We start from the raw sequence: 27,961 nt of genomic DNA, 5'->3' as shown, positions 1-27,961 counted from the left end.
TTTAAATTACAAGTTTTCCCGTTGAATATTAACGCCGCGTAGGCTCTGGATACACTGCCACTAAAATTGTAATGCAAAAACCTGAAATTTTCATATAATATTACCACCAAAACAGTGTTTAAACTTAATGAAACAATATGAATAATTCCAAACCATTGTCATTACATTTCATACATTTTATTTATTGAAGTGAATTCACGGACAAATGCAAGAGTTAGGTAGATTGAAAAGAAAAAAACGTCGATAGGAGAAGTGGAAGTCTATTGGTTCAAAAAACATCCATACTTACATACATAATATATATCATATTATGAAGAAACTGAAGCTACGTTACACAAGTTTTACTGCTATATTTTCTTTACAATTTTTAATTACTAATTTCACGTATCAGCAGTGAGCACACGCCCTAAGCCACAGTTATTTGAAAGATCCTAGTACCAAGACTCGTCTGAGCCTTCTTAGTGCTCAAACTTTACTGCTGGGAAACCTCGCAGTATTTAATTATAAATAAGTTTATTTTTAGCTTCAATAATATTACGTTGGGATCTTGTTATAAAAATACGTTATTAACTTAACTAGATGAAATGAGACGATGATTAGTTCCAGATCGTTTTCCATCATATTAAATTTAATGATATGCATATTAATAGCTACCTATTTATAACAACTATCTATCTTAAGATTTTTAATTTTGAAAAAATCACAACCACAATATAATATTAATGTGACTCTACGCAAAAATAGTACAAACTCTACAATTCACATCAACACTACCAAAATCACACCTAATTCATAAATTGCTACAAGTATAAGTATTAAAACTTGAGTTCAATGAAATTTTTTGAATTCACCATAAAAGTACTTCACAAGATGAAGCCTTCCATAAAGGTAGGATTATTTAATGGAGCGGCTTTTATTTTTCTCGACTTTATGAGACCGTTTGCGGTTATCTAGCCTTCAACAGGGACGAACTTTACGACTTTGGGGCTAAAAGTATTAAAATTTCACTCGAAAATGGTGTGTGGATTTATAACTATTTTGCAGAGCTGCTATAGTGCCCATTTTTTCGCATAAATTAAAAAATAATGGCTGGTATTAATAACACCTTAAACTGAAACTAAAATACAATAAAATGTAAACTATAATGAAAGGTTTTTGTCAACTCCGCTGACATTAGGTACTGCAATAATTACTGACTACCTCAAATACAATCAAATATAAATTATAATGAAAGGTTTTTGTCAACTCCGCTGACATTACTGCAATTACTGACTACCTCAATAAAGGCTTTCTCTTAGATATACAAACAAGTAGGTACCTAAGTATAATGATACAAAACTACATCGAAGCGTCTTTCCCGATTACATTGCAATGCGATAAAAACAAATAAACATTCTTGTAACGTTATTAGAGGCCCTTTATTGGGGCCTCAAAAACCTGGCGACCCAGATTTACGGCTACTATCAATTCTCTACCCCCTAAGGGCTGCACCAAGATTGTCTTTCTGATTTAATTCACAATTGTCCGTTATTTTAATTGAGTTCAACCCTTTCAGGAAATTTTTGGTTTTATTTGCATTGAAGAAAAGTTATGTTTTGTTTTCGCTTTCGAAGAATAAATATTGTTAACTTAATTATTAAGGAAGGATTTTTTAATTAAATCGAATAAAAACCTATTTATTAAACGAATTGCGATAGACTTTTATTAAAACCTTAATAGTAACAAACCATTCAACTACATATTTCTATTTACATAGAGTATAGACCAAACTATAAATACAAACTTACTTGCTTGAAAGCTTAAGCATTTTCTGATATTGCCATCGTATTATATCACAGCAAGCACTCAAAAGAGAACACTGCTTTTAGTATGGCAGCCCCAACGTTAGTAAGTTACGTAAGTGTTGCCACAATATTTAACATATTTACACCAATAAGTAATAAAGTAATTAAAACTAAGTTAAAATATTTGAATAGAAAGAATAATAACCTACAAGGTAAAAAGAAACTATTGAGATATCGTGTGTAAATGTAGGATGTAGATTTAATTTAATTATTAGGACACATAGATGTTACATTTATTTATATATTGTAGAAGTCATTTATTAAGATATATGGGCAGGTTATTCATTTTTAATTTTACTTAAACGAATTTCTTTAAAAATCAAAATTTTTATAATCTAACAATACATAAAATTTCATAAAATATACAGAGCGATAATAAAACCGGTAGTTATTTAAAATCTTAAACCGCGTGATCCCATAAATAGAAATCTTAATAAACTCCAAAATTACACGGACCATAAAACACCGCGCGCTAGAAGCGACACAGAACTCATAATATTTTATAGTCTATGGAAGATAACCACCCATTTATATACAGACGGCGCGAAGCTATAACTCTAAACCGATGTTTGGTTTAAATCTGGTCCTCCCCTTTGATAATTTTCACCTGGGGCGCCCCACGGTGCGCCCTCCCTAAATTTATACTTACTGAGATAGCATCTTCAAAGAAATTCCGTGACAATGCATCTATTGTACTGGATGTGCTACCGATTTTGCTTACATTAAAACGGAGTACATTTATTGATTATAGTTCTCGTCTAGATTTCCAATAACTACTTATAACAATTTTCTTGTTTTTAATTATTCAACAATTCTTCTATGTTTTTTATTATTTATTGTTTAGCTTTTTTAAACATAAACGTATTTATTTTATAACTCTATTACAGTTTTAAACAAAATTACATAAAAAAGCTCTACAACAATGATAGAGTGAATTAATCAGAAATAATTTTGAAAGAAAATGTAGGTACTTACACCAGAATACTGAAATATCAACTAAACTATAATATCCACTAAACGGTATCTATTTATAAGAATATAACAACGTACTGAACATAAATACTAAGCTTTACCTCGTTCTGGCCGATAATAATCGAAAAAAAAGTCACATCCATTTCAACTAATTCAAAGACAGAAGCTAAAGTGTCGCATACAATATCACACGTAACCGCTTATAAAGATTTACATAACTCATTGCAAAACCTTCCCAAGATTTACTCCTTCATTTAATAGATGTTTCACTTTTGGAACTATCATTAATACACTTTAATGGTGTATGTTCATCATTATTAGTTCACTTGAGGGGAGATAAAAATACTTGGGTAATATTTTCATGTTAGATACATGTTGTCACGTATTTATATGTTGTTCTTGATTAAGTTTTAATTAATTAAGTCGAAGTTATTGTATGTACAATGAAGTTCTTGCAAATGTAAAAATGTTGCAAAAAATGTATTGAATATTTTCAGCTTATTCTTTCTTTGCTTTTCACATTTTACTGCATTTGCTCGTCCTTAAATTAATAACAAATTAATTTTGATATAATTAAATTTATTATTAAATTTATTAATAATTAAATGTAAATAACAGTTTACGGAAAAAAATAAAAGTAAAATAACATTTAATAAATAATTGAACACTTTCCTAATAATTACCTTCCGTTCCATTCAAAAAATGTTGTAAGACCATTGTGAAACTATTTCAATGCCCATTCTATATAATCTATAACAATAAACACAGAATAAATAGAATATTCCCGAACAATCGTTCGTAAAAAAGTTAGAATTTCCCGCCACTGCTCTTAATATATTCTTTTGTTAAACATACAACGTCCTCTGTGGATTGAAAGGATGTTATCGCGGCTTGAACTACTTTTAGATATTTCACAATAAAGTTGCTTCTACACGGAATTATTTTGCATTAACAATAGATTTCGCAATGTTACAATGTAAACTGATTTATGTAATTGGAGTATGTAGTAAATCACCACGATCTTACTCGCGGTTAAAATACTGTGTTGATTCGTTTATTATTGAAATTCAATATTTCATTAAAATCTGATAAAAATATTAATACATATTATTTAAAAACTACAGTTATTTTTTGCATTTGATGGAATATTAATTAATCAATTTTACTAAAATTAAAAGAAACCAAAATCTGTATAATTTTTCGTTATCGTAATAAATCGTCCAACTTAAAAAGCTTCTTGTTCATTGGCTTTGAAAGTACATCCCATTTAAAGAAAGAAAGAAAGAAAGAAAGAACACATAGCTCATTTTCCACAACCAAATTACAAGATATGGAAACACATGAAAATCAGCGTTTGCATTTACATAAACACGGCCAAGTGCGTGTCGATAAAGTGTCAATGTGATGTCAAATTTGTTCGGGCCGGTCGTAAAGAATGTAAGGTCGGCATAAAATATCGGCACAAAGATAGCAGGCGTTTGCAGGCATTTGACTGATTTTATTAACCTGGTTTGCAGGATGACGTGATTTTGGAAAATATATGAGGTGCGTGGATTTCATAAATGTATACAACATAGTACGGATAAAATTTATGTATTTTTTGCTAAGTTATATTAAAAATTTATCATTGAAAACAAATTTGTTTTATTTGTAGATTATGAATGTTTGTAAAAAGGGTAAGAATAAATTATGGATGTGACCACAATGAAAACTTCGTAAATGTAGAAAGTCAGAGATGGGAAATAATTATTTAATTACAAATTGTGATCATTCATAAAATGTTACTACTTAACAAGACACAAGCGAAACTAATATACATTAAAGAATATAACTTACTTCTATGTTATAGCAAATTATATAAATCTATAAATAGAGTTTCCTCTTATTTCAGACAGGGACAGGTTACACGTGCTGAGTCAAACTATTGATTAATATTTTGCTAGTGATAGCGTACCTCAGCGGTAATATCTCACAAGACCTGGATCTTGATGAGACGGGCTATATTCTATACATATACGTACAAACATTCATTATAGTAGCGTAATGAAAACGTTAAGGAACGTAACGTTAACAATCTTTTGAACTTTAAATTGTTATTATACACTAGCAGTCCGCCCCGGCTTCGCCCGTGGTACATATTTACGTTTTCTCTACATAAAAACCATCCTCGTACTTCAAGGAATATAATAAAAAAAGAATTATCGAAATCGGTTCAGCCGTTCTCGAGTTATGCGTTTACCAACACATTTTGCGATTCATTTTTATATGTAAAGAAGATTATCAGTGATGATAATAACGTTTATTTGTAGACATTTGATTTGATTGTTACTTATTGAGAGTTCAAATTTAAAGGAGTACGGAATTAGCTCAAATAAAATTGATTCGTGAATATGAGGATATAAAATCCGAGCGTGATATATTCTATGTCTTTTCATACATTTTTTTACTTATCAAGTTGTGTATTTTTTCTTCCTATAGGTAACCTAAATATTAAGAAAACAAACCTTTCGTCTCCACTGTGATTCACACTCATACTATGATCACTGAAACGGATCCCCCTTATAATGTGAACCTCGTCTCATTACCTGCCTCTAATTTTATGCATGAGCGCTTTCAACTCAGATCCTGAAAGTATCAATGAACTGTTTAAAGTTTCATACTTCTTGGTGTTTGCGGAATGGAGTTCATTTCATAATCAGCTTTTATGTTATTACTAGCTTTCTACCCGCGGCTTTGTTTGTTATGTCTAAAACCTAATTACTAAAAACTTCCTCGAAAATCACTGAATCTATTAAAATACCGCATCAAAATCCGTTGTGTATTTTTAAAGATTTAACCTCCTGGAGCCTGCGGTCATATATATATTACATAAACAATAAAAAAATATTTCAACGCCATCTTTTGCGTATATGCGGGAATAATACCTCAAATCGATGTAGTGGTATGTCATCCACTATACTAATCGGTTTTTGGTTTTATAAGTGACAGTGATTTGAAGTATTCTCATTTAGAAGTTGACGGTGGCTGTGCGACGGCAAACACGTGGTCAGTAATCTTAAATTTCTAGTGGAACCATTCGTATATTGCAGTATATCTTTGTATATCTAATGATAATAGATATTATTTCAGGAACAGCAATAGTTATTTTGTAAGATAAATCTAAAACTTGTGAAAAATAAGAATGTTTTCTTTTATGTCATACTGGTAAGACATTTGGTCTCAATTCTTGCCAAATTGGTATTGGTTACAAGGGCCCCATGTATTACCTATATGACATTATTTAGTTTATGTTACAGATTTTATTATAATTTTCAAGGATTATAAGATACTGAGATCTACCAACACCTGGATGAGTCAAATATTGACCTGTATGATGGACCTATGGAGTTTCTTGCCGGTTCTTCTCCATAGATACTGTTTTCCGAATCGGTGGTAAATGTTAATACTGTTGTGACGATTCAAAATTGCTTTTACAAGAAGTCTAATTGAATAAATAAATGTTTGAGATGAAGATAATCCCCCAAATGATACTGATGAAGCCGCCCAAATAGCAGAAAATGATTCTTCTTCCATTCATCCAATGAGTAGGAGTCATTTCAGAACAGAATCGTCACTATGTATGTCATCTTCAGTAGTTGGAAGACCATCTCGGGGACGCACATGACGTGGACCAAGCATAAGAGGAGGCTGACCGAGAGGATGGATTAGAAATAAGACCTAGGGGTGGACGTGACAATATAAATACACCGCGCGCCGGTGCAAAATAGTTGAATTGGTCGTTTCTCACCCTTAAAAATACCTATTTTTGAACCAAGGTACAAAAAATAGACACAGAACAATGGATAGAATAATAAATATTTAGATTCAAGTTTAAAAATATATAATAACTAAAAAAATATGTAGTTTTTCTTCATTTTCATAAACTTATTTCACTTGGAACTGGGACCCCCTGTAATATATACATGACATAAAGAAAATCCAAGTTTTCCACGAAAGATTTTTTTTACCATTTTTTTGAATATCTATAATTGCATTAGAACAGATACAGCTAATTTTTATTAAAAAAGAAAGAAAAAAAAATCCTGGGTCTCAGGAGGTTAAGCATATTATACGTATATAGGATATAGATAATTAAACTGTAATGCATTTATATGTGGAAAATTCAACTTTATATTATTTACGTTTAATGAATGTAATATGTTATTTTAAATGTTTTAATCAAATTCCTTTGTAAACTGTGTAATTTTTTAAAAGCCCTTGTATTATACATAATACATACATAAAACATAATACTCGATGTCTTAACATTATTGACTGGGCATATTTGAATACTTAACTGTAATTTGATAAAATGTGTATTAAACGAAACACACTACAACTTAAAGCTATATAATAAGTGAAAACTCTTTTACAATATACAAAGCTTTGTTGCCAAGTATAGTATGTACATTATCCAAACCACTTATATGAACTGTAAACTGTTTAATATAAAACCTGTCATCTTTTCACATTAAAATTCAAATCGAATTGTTTCAGTCACAACATTTAACAGCATTGTAGAGGCTTTTACGCAAGCTTGTGAAAACTCCAAATATGGTTAATTTTGATGGCACAAAAAATGGCTACCATGTATTTGTGAGCAGGAAAATGGCGGATATAACGAAGCTATTTCACTTGTTGACAACGAGATTTGTTTTTTCTGAAAGACTGTTTGTCATTATGTCGGGAATATTATATAAATGTCGCATGCGATAATGGTGTTTTAAGATAAATAGATTTTGGTGTATGCTTGATGTAGAGAACTGTGTTTTCCCCGAAAAGGCTAATAATAATTTAACATTATCTATGTGAAAATCATTGTTGCTTCAATAAAACACATAATTAATTTAATCTGTCTTTTTATTACATATTTATAATTCCCATAATTTACATAATTAATATAGATTATTCCATTATCTTCTTCAGACCTTTATGTTTCGTTTTCACGACAAATACTGACTTTTGTCCTGTCCTGTGATTACAACTATCTACATAACGAAATTCCAATCATTTTAATCGTAAAAACAAAACATTCCCTTTTCCCTAGTGACAACACTCAATCCCTTGAAGCAAAACTCTGCATTTCCACTTACCACAGAGTATCCAACAAAATAACATTAAAACACACACGTTAAATACTTAAATACATATACCAAATACCATATTGCATAGTAAATTACGTCCAGTCGACCGGTGACGCTGCCGTCCTGCAGATAGCGGCGCTCCAGCATCCGTCAGGGGAGCTTAGGGGCTCAGCATGTCATATAGTGAATTACAATTCGGAAAGCCACTTTTCGTGATAACACTGTTGTTAGAACCTGCTTTATATTTTGAAATTAATGCTTAAGACAGGGCAATACTAGCAATCTAAAATGCAGTAGGCATGATTGTATTAAATCCTTTTTAAGTAATCCATACTAATATTATAAAATAATGCGAAAGTAACTCTGTCTGTCTGTCTGTTACTCAATCACGCCTTAACTACTGAACCAATATGCATGAAATTTGGTATGGAGATATTTTGATACCCGAGAAAGGACATAGGCTACCTTTTATTACGAAATATGTACCACGGGCGAAGCCGGGGCGGACCTCTAGTATTATATAAGTAGTATTGTATTGTATTATCTGTGTTAAAAACTAAATTATGTCTATCTGTTAGGAATTAACCCTTCAAATGCCTGAACCAATTTTGATGAAACTTAGAGCAGAAATAGGCACTTTCGAACTGAACCACGAACCGAAAGATACGCCGCACTGTATACGTAAAATCAAGTTAAAATCTATTTTATACACCTACGTATATATATATATCATGGTTTACAAGCTATGCAAATTGCACGTCGCTGCAATGTCAATAACTAATCAGACGTAAGGTTGCACACACAGAAAACATCATTTCAAATAGTATATATATAATCATCAAATAGTATATTACCTTATTTCTAACGATAACAAGTATGTTTATTTGATAGCTTGTTTATATTGTAGGAAATTGAAATGGCTAGGTACATTAAAGCTCAACTCTTACAAAACTCTTACCAACATTATGTTATATGTTTTGGTTTGTTTTTCATGCTGTTATGTTTCTCATTGTAATTTCAAATAATCAAATAAATTATAGAGTAAATGACCATTCATAGTCATTGCATGATATATTACTTTAAGAATAAATTAAACATTAGTATTGTAAGAATCTATAATTAGAGAAATAATTCAATTCAATATTATATCTAGGGCAGAACGTAGCAGAAGTGTTTTTGAGTTTTTTTAATTGCTTTTATGTCACAATTTGATGTAGCAATGACACTTGACAGGTGACATTTGACATTTAGGAAATGTTTTTGAAAGATGGCCACGACGCGAATGTCAACCTGTCACTCTAAAATTAACGGATAGTTTTAGGTGGATTTAGTTTACTTTTCGAAGTGAACTTTGATTGTATCATTAAAATATATTCTATTTCCTACAATAATTTTTATTCATCGCCCATAAACCTTATCCCTTCTATTCTAGGTTTTATTCTGACCTTACGAATAAACCAAGGATTACGAAAATAAGCATTCCTATTTGTAAACTTTCTGACAAGTAAATAACTTCCAAATAGCTAAAGCAATAATTATAGAGATAGATTACCATTTTCGAAAAGCTCTTAAGCTTATAGACTCTATCTTTTCTAAAAATCTTCCACCTAAACGATTAATTATTTCCTGAAGCATTCATGTCTGTAATCCTGAAGGATCTTCTCATCTAGTTAGCCATAAATATATTAACGAGTAATCCATTAAATACAATTCGCAGTACTAATGATTTGGTAATATCTCTATCACGAAGCTGAACACGTGCGTCTTCAGTTAGCATGCGAGACACGGCAGCAGCAATTACTTGATTGGGTTATGTATGGAGAAGTGGGAAATTAATGAACGTCTTTTTTCCTATATGTTTTAGTACTAAGGGATTAATATGTAGGTATATAAGCAATCAAACCAACAAAGTATATAATATAAGATATGCCAAAAGAGATTTTAAATTAAAAGGAAATTAATCAACTAATTGAAATTGTTTAAATAAATATTAACAAAGCCTTAAAGATTAAACTGTCACAAAAATTCTTTTTTCAATAATTGCATACAATGTTTCGATTTTCCTGAAAATGTAGACCAACTTTCCCATATACATAAGTAAAAAAATATTTTTCTATTTATACATATTTCAACTAATTCAAAGTCTTCAACTGTACTAAGCTATGTATTTTTCAGCAAAACAAATCTAAATCACTCAAGATTACCGTACATTAGTATGTAGAAACAATACGCTCCATAAACCTCATAACAAGACATGTGCAATTAATTCCGATGTAATTACTATCTGAGTGATTTACACGTGAATTATGTCGCTAATCACTTGAGCTAACTGCTCAACTATTTTAATTATAAGTAGGGGAAGTTCGTCGGAACTTCTAAATGTTACAATGACACATCTGTGTCAAATCTTGATTGGATTAGACATTTTTGTAGAGAAAGAAAATAAACGAAAGGATATTTTTAGTAAAATAAAACACTGTCTTAGTCTATATATATTTTTATTGTTATTTAACTAATTAAATTTTAATAATAATATGACACATAGGTAGTGAGTAGCATAATAAACATTTAATACATATTGTTAGTACTGAAATGAGCCTACGTAAAAACCTATGAAAAACCAATGAAGTAGAACTTTTGTCATTATCAATGATTATCCATGTGATTAACAACACTAGAGCGTATATTATTTTCAAGTTCTCTTTCATCTCTTATTAGAATTATATAAATAAGGCCTATGTATTAGTTTTAATGATACATATTTTAACTAACCATTTGTTACAGGTGAAAGTAATGCTCCGCGTGGGTGCAACCGGCGAAGGTCCCTTCACGAGCGGGACCCAGACATTCTCCCTGGACAAACGCAAGAAGCAGGTGACGCTCTGTGAAACAGCACCACCCAGCACGGCCCCTGAAGACCGGAAGGTGGGGGTCGCAGCACCGAAGATGTTCGCTTTTGATGCTATATTTTCCCAGGATGATTCACAGGTAAGTTCATGAAAGAATAATTAAATTGCAAAGTGGAATGTATGTTTTTTTATTATAATATTTATTTAAATGTATATCTTTAGATGTAAAGTTATTGGTAAGAAACGGGAAAGATTCGAAGCTATACAGCGAAAGATCTTAGACAAAATAGCACCTAATTTTGCGAAAGTAGAGAAGGATTTTAAATCCATTATTTTCAACTATAGATATAGGGACACTCATATTAGTGATATTTTTATACATACAAGTTTTTTATACCTTTTAAAGTGTACATATTTTTAATAGTAATCTCCAGATTGAGCCCGATGAAAATTCTAAAGCGCTTACAACTAAATCTATTTAAAAGAACTCTGGCAAGTCGACCTAAAAAATCCGAAATAAATTTCCTACAACAGCTTTTAAAGCTCTTTTTAATCCCGTTCTTTTTTTAATTCCCACAACAATTTAGGTGTGAAAATATAATTTATTTTCAACTATGTTACTTAATTTAATATTGTAATAATTTGATAAGCCCCTCCATTATGTTTAAGCGTTTTCAATTAGCGATGGGTGGAGTTCATTAAAATTTTCATTCAAAATAATTTAAGTATCTCCTTCCTAATGTCTTAAGGTGACTTAGAGAGCTATTAATTAAAATGAAGATTTGAGCAATTGTTACGAAAAGTGTTTCCGTGAAACACGATACAATTTTGGAGTTTAGATATTAGATAACAAAGTTAATATAACACGATTAATTTGTACAAAAGGTATATTATACAAAAGATTTAGTGTAATACTCGTATATTATATTTGTATTAGTGAAAAAAGCGATTGTAGCATAGTACAAACATTTTGAAAATTGGAGGTGTGGAAATAAATATGCTTGACTTTTTAGCACATTAGTACAAGTATTATGTACCTAATATATAGGATTATATAAGTATTATTTACATACAAACACACAGACAACAGACAAAACAGAAATATAAATTGACCTAGCAACACCTATTGAAGTTTCACCACAAAGCTTATACCCTGAAATCATCGCACCGTAAACTCATTTGATGTTTTCTAAATTCGTCGCCTTAAAATCTCAACATAAGGCTTTGAAGTAATAAGATAAAAAAGCATAGCTTTCTCATTACTTACGCAGTTCAAATTAATTAAAATTTAATTGTTCTGTAATCTGCATATACAATTTTTTGGCTAAAATCCAAACCGTTGTAAGCCAGCTGATAAAGAGACTTTAAACATGTTTAAAAGCTATTGTTGTATATTTAAAATTAAAACACATGTAGCAACCCTGAGCAACAAGGCCACCTTTTCGTGCATAATATGTGCCTGTGTTTGCCCTGTATAATAAATAAATAGTATCAATCTATAACAGAGAAGAAAACAACATAATATATCTATATTAAAACATCAAAAATATCAAAGAAAATATCTAACCCTTTATGAAAAATCGTAGATAGGAGTTTTGACTGAACTGAAATGTCCTGAATCCCATTTTTAATTCTCTTCCATATACGGTTTCATTTTTACTGAAAATTCACTTGCAAGTATTGACGTTGCATGTACTCGTATGTTACCACAAAATCCATATTTGTACATCGGCTCGACAGCTGAAAACCTACCGATATTGAATCGTTCCATTGCCCATATATATTTTTAGAGATAAAGATCTATTCAAAGCATATCCTATACTAATGTAGGTGAAAAAGTTGTTTCTTTTTGGGGTTAATAAAGTGATTTTGTAAATTCTTATAATCTTAATCTTAATTTTCTTAAGCTTATATTTTTGCTTTTATCCCGGGGTGGTCTAATAATATCCTTGTAGTTAAATACGTCAATACAAATTCTAAATAAAAAGACAAGTGTTCAAAATAAAATGTTACCATGATTCGTGTTATGATTAAAGGGCCCGGAAACCCATGTGGGGCATGTTTCTGCCTTTTCTACAAAGTCATTCAAAGCGAAATTTGGACTTCATTTGTTGCGGCGTTTTGTTGGATTTTTTGCGTAAATGTTATTGAGTTGTGGCATAGGCGATATAGTCGATCTCTCTCAGATGAAACATCAAACTGTATTTAAAAAAAAAAACAACTATTCAATGTTATAACCAACAAATTTTTTACATCTTTCAAAACAATTAATACACACTTAGTAAGAAAAATTCGGTACTATAATATAATATAATAAGGTAAAAATTCTTATATTTTTATAAAAAAAAAAAAAAAAACAAAAATCTATATTTTTACACATTACCTACATAGCAAAATTTATAATTCACACAACAAATTAATTAAAAACGTTGGCGGCATCCCAAACGCATGTAAAACCGGCCGATAAACAAACCAAACTCGAATTAGTAATAGCTACAAATTAAGCTGAAACTAATGCAGCGGCCAGGATTATTGGGATTATATAGAATTAATGCTTATACGCCTAGCTCGATTGTGAAACATGCGTCTGGATGCGGGGATAAATAAAATTCTGTGATATGCACTGTATTACCATCTAGTTCAAAGTAAAACGGACGTCTGACAGACAGACGAACATTTGTTCACATAAGATACACAAGTAACAAAACTAAACGTTAAGTTATTTTTACTATATTGCAAATAGCATAACGCACTGTAACGAAAAACATGTTACAGAATACTAACTTTGTAAGAACTTACATGCACAACACGATAATAATTAAGGTTATTGATACAAAAAGGATAAGTAAGTCGATATAGAGTATGAAGGAATAACTCAGATTAACCTTACTATTTTCACTTACTTCATTCATACTATTACCAAGGTAAATAACGAGACTTGCAAACCGCGAGCTGCAAGTGATGCCTAACCCACGCAATATATAACAGAATAATCACATAAATGATTATAAAAGGCGTTTTATTCACAAAATGCGCCAACATTTTAGTTATGCAACGCATTCAGAATAGCAGCGATACCCGAACGGAGCCTTTCAACAATTTAAACATGAAATTCGTATGGAATTTTTATGTTGAAATTCGAGTTCAAAAGTTCGGGACAACGGTTGCTATGATAACGGGCCAAGTTCGCAAATTTCGTTTAAATTGTTATAACTTTTAATATTTTAAAGTTGAATTTACATAAATGGATAGAAAGTTGGTATACTTTTAATAGTGTCGTCGATATATCAATACTGTACGTAGTAGCACTATGTCGAATAAACACTGTTTTCTGAAGCTAAATGTTAAAAATATGAGCAATGAAAAAAGCATTTCGTAGTCTTCGATACATAATATTAAGCTCAGTTTAGTTTTTTACGACTAAAAGTAATTTACAAAACAAAGACTACAATTAACATTAATTCAATTGTGATACATTTTACAATACATTGAACTATAAAACAAACTCCATACGTTATTTCATACTTAGCATAAAGTCTTAAATTCACTGAAATACTACAAAAACCATTTCGGACACGGGCCGGGAAACAGAAATCTATAAAAACCCATATAACTTAGAGCAAAGGCCCGAAGGGAAAATTAAAGATTCCCTTTATAGAAGGGTTGAGAGGAAGCGAGATTGTAGAATATTCGATGAGATTGTCCCATAGTAACTTGTCCGCTATGAAGCGCTTAAAATCACAATAGATTTCTGTCCATTATAGTGGTTTTAAAAAGAGTTAATAAAAGCTAAATAGTTTAATTTATTACGAGTTTGTGAAAATGTTTTTATTATGTGAAATAATATTCTAAAAGTATTTTATCAAATATAGGCTTTTCAATCGTTTATATTCTATATGAATATGATTTCATTCTTTTGTTTTGATTTAGGTATGTGTACATGGAATTTCATATGCGTTAACTTAACACATAATATTTTTCTTTTTTATACAATTATAGCGCTATTGCTATTATAACAAACTTCTCAAAAAACAAGTTTTTTCACAAATTTTTAGCAATGTTAAAAAACCGTTCAAACAAAAATCATCTATCAATACTCATATTCATCCAAATCCATCTCGCCGTTTAACATTAAAACAACCGCTCTACATCCAAATTAACAAAAATAAAACCTTATTTTCACAGATAAAATAACAACAGAGGTCCACACAACTAACGTAATATAAATGTGAAAAATTTATGACAATGCAACCACTGCAGCCGGGCCTAATCTCGTAAGCTATGTGACAGACAACGATAAATGGCAGAACATATCTATTAGTATATGTGGTGGATCAAACTACTTTTGCGTATTACATATGATTTATATGTTCTTGGAAACGGGGTGTTTTATTTTGATGTGTGGTTTCACGTGGTATTTCAAGTTTTGAAATAAACTAGTAAGAATTAGTTAACTGAAATAAATTTATAATACAGTTAAAGGTATTTTTCTACACTTTGTGAGTTGATAATTAGGTATGTTTAAGGTAAATCCTATGTAACTCTGTTATTGAATTTCCTAATTGTGAGCAGAAGTTATATTTAAATCCCTTTTTTAAATAGTACCTACTTGAATTTATATTTTTGGTTTTATGGCATTCAAATGCTTTATAAATATAAATTTCAGACACATAAAACTGAAGGAATAGAATAAATTCGATTGCTCTGGCGGGTCACGAGTGGCTGAGTTGGTCAGGCATCCGCCCCGGAATGGCGCGAAAGGATGCGGGTTTGAGTCCCGCCTCGTGATCGAATTTTTTCTATTCTTTATAAATTTATATTTATAAAGCATTTGAATGCCATAAAACCAAAAATATAAATTCAACAAAAAAGGTCGTGTTCCATCGTTACAATATTGTATTCACTGAAAAGTGCTTCATATTGGTTGAAATGGTTGTTAATCATCTCAATAGATGGCGCGCGGTGTGTCCCTTCAGACACATAAAACTGAAGGAATAGAATAAATTCGATTGCTCTGGCGGGTCACGAGTGGCTGAGTTGGTCAGGCATCCGCCCCGGAATGGCGCGAAAGGATGCGGGTTCGAGTCCCGCCTCGTGATCGAATTTTTTCTATTCTTTATAAATTTATAGTACCTACTTATTAGTTATTCATGTTCTCTTTAAGTATTATTATTCAAAAACATCCATGTTTGCATCATTTTGAATCAATATTTAATATTTTCTACTTTAGTAAACTGTGCATTTCAATATATTATCCGAATAACTTATCACGTCCAATCATCATAAAATTAATATGCAATACGCATCTATATTAAACATTCATGACGTCATCAGTTAGTTTATGACGTTTAACGACGTGTCATTGCTGTTAATGAGACTAATGAAATGGCAAGATTAGCTTCATTATTTATTTATGTTTAACCAAAGTTGTGGATAATTTCTAATTTAGGTTAAATAGGAGCAATTCAGTATGTTTTATGAATATATAAAACATACTAGCTTTTTCGCCCGCGTAGTTTACGGAGATTTCGCATAGTCGATATCCGTGAGATTTCTGAGATAAAACCTATTCTATGTCGTTTCTCAGTCCGTTCGGAAGTTTAGGCGTGCAGATGAGACAGATAGACATACAGAGTCACTTTCGAATTTTGTTTTTAATAATTTTTTAAATACGAAACACGTAATATATTCATCATATTTCTTTCGAATTTATAACGAGTGCTGTAACATGTAATCTGTAATCATACAATGTTATCCTCCATCTAATAAATAATAATCTTCCTTAAACACTAGTCTTTATTAAAGTATTATAAGATTTGTACATTAAATATTACGTAATTGAAAAACAAAAATTATCAATGCTCTACTATCGGCTCTTATTTATTAAGATAGAGTCTGGGATTTCGCTCAATATTCAAATATTTCTGGATAAAACATGTACTTTATTATTTAGTTTAACATAACGTTATGATTAGCTTCATTCAAATCCTGTGTCTTTATTAAAGAGGAAAATAAGATACATGTTAATTAACGGCTCATATTTTTATATATGTTTTCGTTACATAAAAGTATGTTTAATACTATTTTGTATTGTTTCAGATTGAGCTAAGTTCGAGTGCTCTAACAGACGTGATACATGCAGTTATAAATGGTACAGATGGTTGCCTTTTCTGCTTCGGACATGCAGGACTAGGTAAGTGATCAATTTTATACTTAACTAGCTGTTCCGCGCGGTTTCACACGCATTGCTCCGCTCCTGTTGGTCTTAGCATATAATATAGCCTATAGCTTCCTCGATAAATGGGCTATCTAACGCTGGAAGAATTTTTCATATCGGACCAGTAGTTCCTGAGTTTAGCTCGTTCAAACAAACAAACAAACTTCAGCTTTATAATATTAGTATATAGGATATTAGTAATTAAGTTGAACCAGTAAGTAAGCAGTAAAGAAAAACACTTACATATAACTTATCCTTAGCATTTCATTTATAATTGGACTTGAATTTAGAATTAACTGCGTAAAAAACATTACCCTCTATTTCCTAAGCATACAACATTACCTAAATGAAAACGATTCCTTAAAAACCTGAGTTCTCTTAAGAACATTTTTATTGTATTAGTTTACAAAGTAAATACGGACATACTTTAAAAACCAAACTATCAAACTAACCAAATTTTGTCACTTATTATCAGCCGGGATCGTTACAAAATTGGGCTTTTCATTTTAAAAGTTTCAATTAAGACGCGGTTTTCCCATTTCGATGCAAATTCCTTAGCACTACGGAACTCGCTCCAGTGGTCTAATAAATACTGGAAGTACCACAGCTGAATATTTAAACTTGTACCTAATTTAGAACTTACCAAGTTTTACACTAAAGATTCTTGAAGTTAAATTTAAGATTCTGAATTTAAATGCGGAACTTTGGAAGCAATGTAAGGCGTAATGCGATAATGTCCTGATTATACTGCTTTCTTATTTATTAGGAAAGTACCAGATCGCGTAAGTTCTCGCAGTTTTAAGAAATGTTTTGTTCTTTTAAGTTTGTCTCGCGGGAGCTATTTTGATCAGCAACTACTTTTAAAAGATGTTCATAGTTCCATTTTTAGTTTTAACGTAAAATTTAAGTCTGTCTTTTAAAACCTAAGTGAAACAAGCACAGCTGTATTACAGCCAGTTAAATATCGTTCGACTTAGTATAAAATGAACAGCAACAGATAATAACACGCAGTTACCTGAACTTGAACATGTTCCTTAACCTGAACATGTTCTCTGGGAAGGAACTGTCTTCCTTAACACAGGATTTTCCTAGCTAGGAAGACAGAGCCACACTGTAATTGTACTGTATTAATTTTTGTACTCAATAAAGATATTTTTATATTATATTTTATATTAGTTAATAAATAACCCACAAAATAATTACAGAGTATCGAGAATTATTTGCATCCCACCGACGCTTAACCAAAATTGCCATATTTCAATATTTGTTCAGCATTAAACTTGGAAATAATTAAAACGAGGTACTAATTATTCAGTCGGCGGGTCGACAATCCCCAAAATAAGCAAGTAAGCCAGGTTCCCACCGCGGGTTTCATTCGAAAGCTTTCAATTTGCATATAAAACCTTAATCCACGGATATAGTGTACTAGATATGCCTGTGTATCTACGTGATTATGTGGCAAATTGCATGAATTCATAATGATGTCGTATTTTTGTGCTGGGTAATTAATAATGTAATTAGTTTAATTATGTTTTATTTTATTCTGGTAATATTTATAAACATGCACTATTTAGTTAAATGCTACGATACAGCTAGCTTTATAAAGATGCTGGGCTACCAATGTGTGTACACTGTACAATGTACATACCAAACAGCGCGGACGTTGGGGACTTTGGGGTTCTTATTGAAAAATAAATACACAATATGCTTTTATGATAATAATCAATATCAATTTTATTATTAACAACATTATTATAACAGCTAATAGCATAATAGTAAAATACAAATTAATAAAATGCGTATTTAATACATTTTATAATTGCGGTATCCAGTAATCTTTATATCTCTGTTTTAATCCTTCACGTTCGAGTTTGTTTGTTTATTGTTCTGTATTGATAATTACTTCGTTTATGCGATTTAGAGTAATCTACCTTCTTACGATGTAATCCCGTGTTTCATAATATACCTTGTGTCTAACATAATTAAATACCCAAAGGGGAGGGTTTATAATTGAAAGAACATAGCAATAAATAACGATAATGCATCTTGAATTATATCATGAAGTTTTGGAATTAATTTTAAGTACTATTCTTATATAAACTTTTACAAGTTCTTCAAAGTAATCTTCTATAATATAAAAATGAATCGCAAAATGTGTTGGTAAGCGCATAACTTGAGAACGGCGGAACCGATTTCGATAATTCTTTTTTTATTATATTCCTTGAAGTACGAGGATGGTTCTTATGTAGAGAAAACGTAAATATGTACCACGGGCGAAGCCGGGGCGGATCGCTAGTATTGAATAAAGTAAATGATTATAAATGTATAAAAATATAATAAATACTGAACTAGATATTTTTAATTATAATATTATGTGGAATAAAATTTCTGTTTTACCTAGTATGAATAGAACAAAGCCTCTGAAGCAAGTTATCACAATATATTTATTCAAACATCGATTCTGATTACTTCCGTTTTAAGCTTCAATGGAAATATAGAACATTTTCCAATTGTTCCATCACTATTTATCTTTTTGTTTTTTTATAAATAAACTCACCTGATTTTGTAGAATTCCGATTCATTTCGCTCAAGTTATCATGATACTCTAACAGGCGATTTTTAAGCCTTTGCTGAAACTTACTTAAGAATTACAATTGTTTTAACTACTTAATAAAAATCCAATTTTGATGTCGTGACATAATTATACCTATACCTACTTACCTGATATATACCTTCCTTAATATATTCCTTTATATACCACTAGCGGTCCGCCCCGGCTTCGCCCGTGGTACATATTTACGTTTTCTCTACATAAGAACCATCCTCGTACTTCAAGGAATATAATAAAAAAAGAATTATCGAAATCGGTTCAGCCGTTCTCAAGTTATGCGCTTACCAACACATTTTGCGATTCATTTTTATATAAGACTAGCGGTCCGCCCCGGCTTCGCCCGTGGTACATATTTACGTTTTCTCTACATAAAAACCATCCTCGTACTTCAAGGAATATAATAAAAAAAGAATTATTGAAATCGGTTAAGCCGTTCTCGAGTTATGCGCTTACCAACACATTTTGCGATTCATTTTTATATTATAGAAGATTATACCTCAACAACCTAATATACCTGTCCAACCTATTATATGTAACTAGTATCTTACATATCAATTTCTCCAGGCAAGTCGTACACCATGCTCGGGCGACCAGACACGTCCACAACCCTGGGCGTGATCCCGTGCGCGATCTCCTGGCTGTTCCGGGGCATCGCGGAGCAGCGTCACAAATGTGGCACCCGCTTCTCTGTTCGAGTGTCTGCTGTTGAACTGTGCACTAATACGAATCAGATTAGAGATCTTCTAGCGCCCTATCATAATGGTGAGTGGATAAAGAATTCTTAATATTATATTAATATTTATATAATAAAGGTTAGATTGATTATATTCTAAAATAGACTAGTTACTCATTTTAATTTAAAAGAAAAGCTATACTACGCTACGTATGATATAAGCATCAATAAATGGGGCAAATAACGCGGGAAATAATGATTCTTATTGAATCGCAGGCAGAGCTAATTTTCTATAATGAATGATGGCCTAGTTCATTATTAACAAATCATAAAGATAATATGAAATGCATATTTCCTATAACGGATCCACTGACTTTATAATCAATAAAAGTTAAACAAGAGTGGCTTTATCATAATACATTATACAACCCAACAGAATTGAATATAACTCCAAAAATATAAAATGATATTATTTCCTTTAAACTACAACACAAAACTTCAACACAAATACATAGAAATATGCTTACACATTGTTACAGACTGTAAAACTTTGTCATGCTTTGTAAATTTGTTTTGGCGTTTCGCTTCTCACTTTGACGATGAAAAGAAACTGAAGGCTAGACGTCTAGTGCCTACAGCGACTTGGAATACTACGCTTAATTATTTATAATAATGCATTGTAAGCCATCGAGTTTGCGTAATCGAAACTTGTGAAAGGCTATTGATATTGTAAAATGTGATCGAAACTCAAATTAAATGTCGGTTTATTTTGTATACGAAATTCAATTCATAAGGCAAGTTTATAGCCAAATTAATTAGTAGGCTACACTTTGCTTACCTTATACTTATACCATATGAAAATTAGTGTCATCACTTTTTATTCTGACCATAATCGGCGCTTATCTAGATTTCTCTGATATAAGTTAAAATCACATTATTATTTTATTGATGTCTTATAAATTAATAATTAGCGCATTCCTGAATTATTTGATCAGCTCACATTAACCCCATTTTTTTTGTCACACAGATACTGAACAATCTCCAGGCGTCTACCTCCGAGACGATCCTCTCTTCGGAACGCACTTACAGAACCAATCAGAGCTCAGGGTGCACAGCGCTGAGAAAGCTGCCTTTTACCTGGATGCAGCTCTTCATACGAGAGGAGCGAGGGAGGAGGGGAAAGACAGTCATCTGTTGTACACACTCCACGTTTACCAATATAGTGTTGGCGGCAAAGGAGCAGGTAGGTTACGTATATTTAATAGTAGTATAAATAATTCTATTAGATAGAGGTATATGTCTTGATTGAGTTTATGATACCTATACACTATTCAATTAAATTTTAAATACACTTTAAAAATTCAATTTACAAATAGTATGAAAATTCAGAAATTCTTTATATTATTCAAATTTATTTTATATTCACATGATATTTTCATTCAATTCACAAAACTAATGTGTCTTTGATCGCATATAAAAGACGCTTTATAGCACGACCCTTGAGCAAGAGGATTTTTAGTAAGCACTATTTTTCTTTATTTACAGTTGCCGGCGGTCGAAGCCGATTACATCTAATCGACTTAGGAAACTCAGAACGCGGAAAAACTAACGGAGGGATACCATTATCCGGCTTAGGAAATATACTTCTTGCGATTTTCAACGGTCAGCGACATTTGCCGTACCGAGATCACAATCTTACTCATGTATTAAAGGAATGTCTCGGATCCCTTACTTGTCATACTGCTATGATTGTCCACGTATCGCCAAATGTACAAAATTATTCCGACACACTCGCCACTTTGCAATTAGCGTCAAGAATACATAGATTACGACGGAGAAAAATAAAATACCCTTCAAATAATGCTGGCTCGGGTGGCAGTTCTGGTGAAGATGCTTCAAAACCAAGCAGTAGTGAACCTGATCCATCTAGTAGTGACCTCTCAGCTGATACTGTTATCTATGTGGGGCCATTAGATGACGGCACTGATGGGGAACATCCTCCTGTTTATATACCGAATATTAATTCAGGAGATAATAGGTGCTCTATGAGTAGAGCTTTAAGAGGGTCTTCTGCTGAACTAAAACACAAATCATCGCTGTCTAAAGTAGTCGAGGAAAAAAGCCCTCTACATAAAATGTATTCTACGCAAAAATCTTCACCGCTTAAAAATGCACCACCTGCGTATACCCCTAAATCGTCTCCCGTACATGCCCCTACTACTAAAATGACACCGTTAAAGAAAACATTGCCGAAACATCCAGATGAAGGCAAAAGTACTAGTGATGAGCAATGGATTGATGGTCCAAGAATATCAAAATCAAAACTAGTAGAGGCTCGACACATAATCAAAGAAACGCAAGGCAAGCAGCGAGAAACTTGGATTGACGGACCAATGCAAGAACCTAAAGTTCCATTACAATTTGAATCGGTGCCGTTACAACCTAATCCCAATCCAGTACCGCTTCAAGTTGGAGTACTTAATTCTTATGCGAGTGAAAGCATAGGTTATGGTTACATGGATAGTCACAAGAAAAATATGATTAGAAAATGGGTCGAAAATCAAACATCTCAAATACAAAAATCAAGGCATAATTCACCAAGTCATAAAGCACAACCTACACCAACGAAAGAAGCAAACAGTAAGATTCAAGAAGAACCGGAAACTACACATAAAATGGAAGTAATGAAGGATGGCAGACGAATACATGTTGAAGAATCTACAATAAGAACAGGTCTCAAATCAGGTTCGAAAGCTATAGCAATAGAAGAAGAAAACTTTGATCCACCTGAATCTAATTCATCTAGAAAACCTTCTAATGCAAAATCAATAACAAAAAGTGAGGTTGACGAAGACGATGATAGTGAAGAATTGGCGGAAATACCACCAGCACTTCCTTTAATACAGCCAAGCAGTTTAAGCAGTAGAGAAGTTTCAATGGAAAGTTTGGATAGTAAATACAAAGAAAGAATGCGAATGGATGATGAAATGGTATCAAATCATAGTAGGGACATTGATCAACATGGAATGAGTAAAGGTCCAAATGACGATGAAGATGAAATTCTAGAAATAATTGAAGTTGAAGAACCCTTAGAGCCTGTTCCCATGCAGGACTCTTGTCTTCAAGTTACGGAAGAAGACATAGCATTTTGTATGGGACTTACCAACTTTGAAGGTGACGATGATGAAGATCATCCACTTAGAATTTTAAGTCAAGAAAATCTAACCGTAGCCTCTACATTCACGGACACGTTATCGTTATATAGTGAAGTTGAACGCCAAATTAGAAATGAAGCATATCTTAGACAAACGATGGAATTTTACGCACAGACTTTTGGGGACAATGCAGGTGATATAAATCCAATTGGCAGCTTACCTACTTCAAGGTCTAGAATTGATGATCTCATAGGTCTAACAGAACTATATGGCCCTAGAAAGCTATCTGATGGAAACAACTTCCCTAGTTCAAGAATAGCGCCAGTATTTCAATCGATGTCACTATGTAATGTTAGGGATACAGAAGATTATCATGCTGATGGATCAGTATACAGTGAGCCAGCCTATAGACCAAGTGATAAAATATGTGATAGTTGTAAACGGACGATGTCGAGACCGGGTAGTGTTGTTGGAGAATGTGAGGTATATCAAAATTTAGACATATCACATAACAATTGCTACGGGCCATTCGAGCGTTATAGAGGCAATGATATTACGGATGCACGTATTGCATCATTACGGCATCCCGACGGAGCATCCGATCCGAATTTACGTGAAGAAAATAGAACCCCTGGAATTGGTGCTCCGTCAAATACATTTCGGGAGCTAAAATCAAGTATGCATTTAGAAGTTACACCACCCGTTGTAACAGTTGAACCACGGTCAGAAAAATGCGAAAAAAGTGATAAAGGAATTGCAAGAGTAGTAGCTAGTTCAAAGCCTGATGGCTACGATAGTGGACACGAATCTACGCCAAGAACAGGAAAGCATAGTCCCGCTGGAACATCCAGAAGAGCTGAATCAGGTTACGACTCTGTACCACGAGATTCTGACGCATCATCTTTAGACTCTTATCCAACTCGAAGGGCAGCAGTAGCAAGGGCACACGCCAAGAAACATACAACGGCCAAATACAAACAACATAGTGACCGATCATTTTGCTCCTGGTTAAGAAACCCTTTCACGTGCAAATACGCAGACACGGATCCCGAAATCAGTGACTTCTAATATTTATAACATACTTTGTAGTCGGTATTTTCTAAGTAACATGTATCACTAAGCTACGTTACCGAATTTAATCTGGAGACTGCTTTTGTACTCTAGATATATTTGTATTTATACGACAAATGCTTTGGCACTGATTCTTATAATGTTACCATTGTATTTTTATAAATCTTGAAGCTTCTAGTACCGCTCCGAAGTATTTAAGTGTCATTTAGTGAAATTGTCGAAGGAGGCATGTTGTAAATAATATATTGTACAACGAATATCAAACGGCTCTATTAGAATTCTGCTCATTTTGTACTTTTATATAATGTTTCTACTTCTTTTGTTACCTATATATTTTCGACTGTTATAGCGTTTTGACAATGTAAATAAATTCTAGAGTCTTCCTTAGTCTTCCTCGGTTTGGAAGACGAAACTTTTCTATACATCACGTGTGAGCATTTCCTCCGATCACTTCATATGTTTGGAATATATTTAAGTAAAAATTGTTATATCTTACTTATTTATATCTATAAAAGTGTTTAAAGAGCAAATTCCTTTTCCTATGAAAAATATGGAGCCTAAATAAATACTTTAACAAAAATAAACCCGTGTGCGAAACAAAACACATTTATTACTATCAATGACTATTTATTCAGAAATAAATTGCGTTTACGATATTTACATCAAAAAACATCCGTTAAATCGTTCTTAACTTTTTATTTATATAAATTAAGATTATTATGATATAAGCGATCGGAAGAAGTGCAATGTTTTTAGTAATAAGACTGTTGTCATGGCCATGTTCTAGCTTTAAAATTTCGGCGCGTCCGTATGTAAATAACTTGCAATCACTGTGGCTTTATCAAATGTTGATAAACTTAGTTATCGCTTTATTGTCAATGTTCTGTTATTATACTATATTATGTATTGATATTATAAATATATATCGTAAATTCTACTATGCGTTCGTATTAGTTCGAAATAAACTGTTCTATTTGAACTTATGCTTTGTTTTATTTCCTTCTCTTGAAAATGATCTATCCTTCATAAAATGTTCCTTATTAAATACCTAATGTGCTATAGACATCTTGTTCATTCATAATTTACAAGCCGAAATAAATTTAAATATAAAACGTCTCTAGCACTCGAGTAAATGTATAACGAGATATACGCAAAGGATGAATACGTAATACTGAAACTTTAACACCCTTGGGCCAAGCGAAATCTTGGGGTAAACTTTTTACCCCGCACCAAACTTCGCCCTGTTTAGAAAGAGGCCTATTATCTTTCATTTCTCTTGTAATTTAACATTCTCCATTCGCGTCGGAAAAATCATGCTATCAAATACGTTTTACCCTCTTTGGAGGGTGACAACTTTTTTCATGGAAATCTCTCGATAATTCGTTAAAGTGGCTCCTTGCCTCATAACGATTATCGAAGATTTTGCTCTGTTTTGAAATGGAAAATTGGCCGCGATAAGCTTAGAGCATTAGGGGCTTTTCTAGGAAATTAGTTACACGTTTCGTTTATCTTGGTGTATGTTCTTACTATATTGCTTGGAAGGTTTAAATAATTATTATAGTAAACCAAGTTACGAGCAAAATATACCTATGATAGTTACTTTACATTGCGCGAAAGGCAGATCAGTTTATTTCATAAACATTTAAGGTATAAGAACTTTGTGATAGTTTACTATGAGGCACGAAATCAATATTGTATCGATTCATTCATCGTATAAATAAACCACTGTCACTACCACGATGCAAATCTATACTCGCAGCTTTCTAGCGTGACCTTAAAACACGCAAGCTTCATAGCCATAGAATTCCAAATATAATGAATCGCTTATAGAATTACGTTACTGACTTCACTAATGACTTCGTATTTAATAATACTCTCTCACGATATACAATACGACAGCAATAAGAACAAAACGCAAAGAATAGGGAGGATAAAGACGTACAGTCGAACCGCTACGTGACGCGAACACGTAATATACGTCCACCCTCGAAACGCACAGGAAAATGACCTTAATTGCATCATAAAGAAGAGACATAATAGATTGGGTTTGCCTGAACTGTACGTGATGAGCAAGAAAATGTTTGCAATAATAACAACATATGTATTGTTGGAGTTAATATGAGCTAGTTCTGTACTAATCATATAATCCATGATTAGACCAAGTTCTAACTAAGACAGATGAAATGAAGACGGATCTAGTTAACTTAATGGGTACAGGTCGTTTCGTATATGCCTACATATAAACGGCAAGTATATAAAAATCCAGATACCTCTATTTCACATAGCAATAAAACGGTGAACAGTAAAGAGAATTCACATCACAATAATATGAATTTAGTTAGAACAATAAAACTACATTTTGAATTAATTAAAAGCAATAAAACTGTACTGGTGTATATTACAATGTTTTCCAACTTTCTTTCGATGGTTTATGAATTTACCTACTCTTTATCCCTTTGCTTAAATTATGAAATTCAGTTCGCGACTAGTTACGTAGTTTCCAAACAAAAGAATGACATTTTTCGCCGTTCAAACTATACCCATTCTCAAAATAACGTCAATCGATAGAGTTGCAACGTGAAAGGCGGACATTGAAATATATTTTCACATTTATACTTTTAGTAGACTGGCTTTCCTTCCGAAGCTTCGCTGGCTTGCATAGGTTATCGCGCTAAAACAGTTCTTACATTTTTTACGTTTTTTCAAGCTCTATTTCACATGGTTTATTTTTGTTGTGTCCACAAAATACCCCTACTACTTATATGTAGTTTTTCGCTTAAAAAAAATTAAAAGAGATTTTACATTAAACACAGACATACTTTTCGCATATTCATCCTAGTATTAGATAAATGCAAAAGTCTGTATATTTGTCTGTTGCGCAATCACGGCTTAATAACAGTGCAGATTCGGTTGAAATATGGAATGAAAAATAGTTTTAAACCCGGGCATTATAGCATAGTCAAACAACTCAGTAGTTATAAGAAGAAAAATACAATTTAATAATTAGTTTTTGGCATTCAAATGCTTTAAATCTCGTCTTTGCAAGGCGAAAGACGCGGGTTCGAATCCCGCCAGGTAATAGATTTTTTTATTTCTTTAAAAATTTATTAGAAAAAGACTATATTGAAAATGACATAAGTTACCTATATAGGTACATAAGGTATATTTCCAAACCGTAGAATCTGAGGAATAGAAGCAAAAGAACCCTCTTTAGTTCTTCGTAATGGGTAATAACTTTAAGCAGTCCTGAGGCTGTTTAAAAATAACAGACATTATGGGACTTTAAGTGAACCTAATGTACAACGATTGCTGACTTTCGTTTTGTAGGAACAGATTGCTTCGAAATAAAACATTTACGAACTAAAAGGAGTATGAAATGGAAAGATAGGATTTTATCTTCAAATAAATACAATTTACGAGTATCGAGTTAATATTGATATAACTAA

The 27,961-nt window shown here is 32.2% G+C and overlaps 1 protein-coding gene across 3 annotated transcripts in view; it reads left to right on the top strand.

The window, feature by feature from the left end:
- LOC149908754 (kinesin-like protein CG14535) overlaps positions 1–25,479 on the top strand; it is a 303,719-nt gene extending 278,240 nt beyond the window's left edge. For all 3 annotated transcript variants that reach the window (XM_090120333.1, XM_090120334.1, XM_090120335.1), the window contains 5 exons: positions 10,724–10,927; positions 16,888–16,981; positions 20,181–20,378; positions 21,317–21,532; positions 21,835–25,479. In XM_090120333.1, coding sequence (XP_089976459.1) covers positions 10,724–10,927; positions 16,888–16,981; positions 20,181–20,378; positions 21,317–21,532; positions 21,835–24,512 — 3,390 coding nt within the window. In that variant the 3' untranslated portion in view covers positions 24,513–25,479. The remainder of the gene's footprint in view (positions 1–10,723; positions 10,928–16,887; positions 16,982–20,180; positions 20,379–21,316; positions 21,533–21,834) is intronic.
- Positions 25,480–27,961: the final 2,482 nt, after the last annotated feature.

The sequence above is a fragment of the Colias eurytheme genome, chromosome 4, assembly GCF_061535395.1.
Source record: "Colias eurytheme isolate Ceu_HAF_F1 chromosome 4, ilColEury1 Martin Lab GWU primary, whole genome shotgun sequence".
In the NCBI taxonomy this organism is placed as follows: Eukaryota; Metazoa; Arthropoda; class Insecta; order Lepidoptera; family Pieridae; genus Colias; species Colias eurytheme.
The sequence above is the reverse complement of the archived record's forward strand: the minus strand, read 5'-3'. Positions and strand labels throughout refer to the sequence as shown.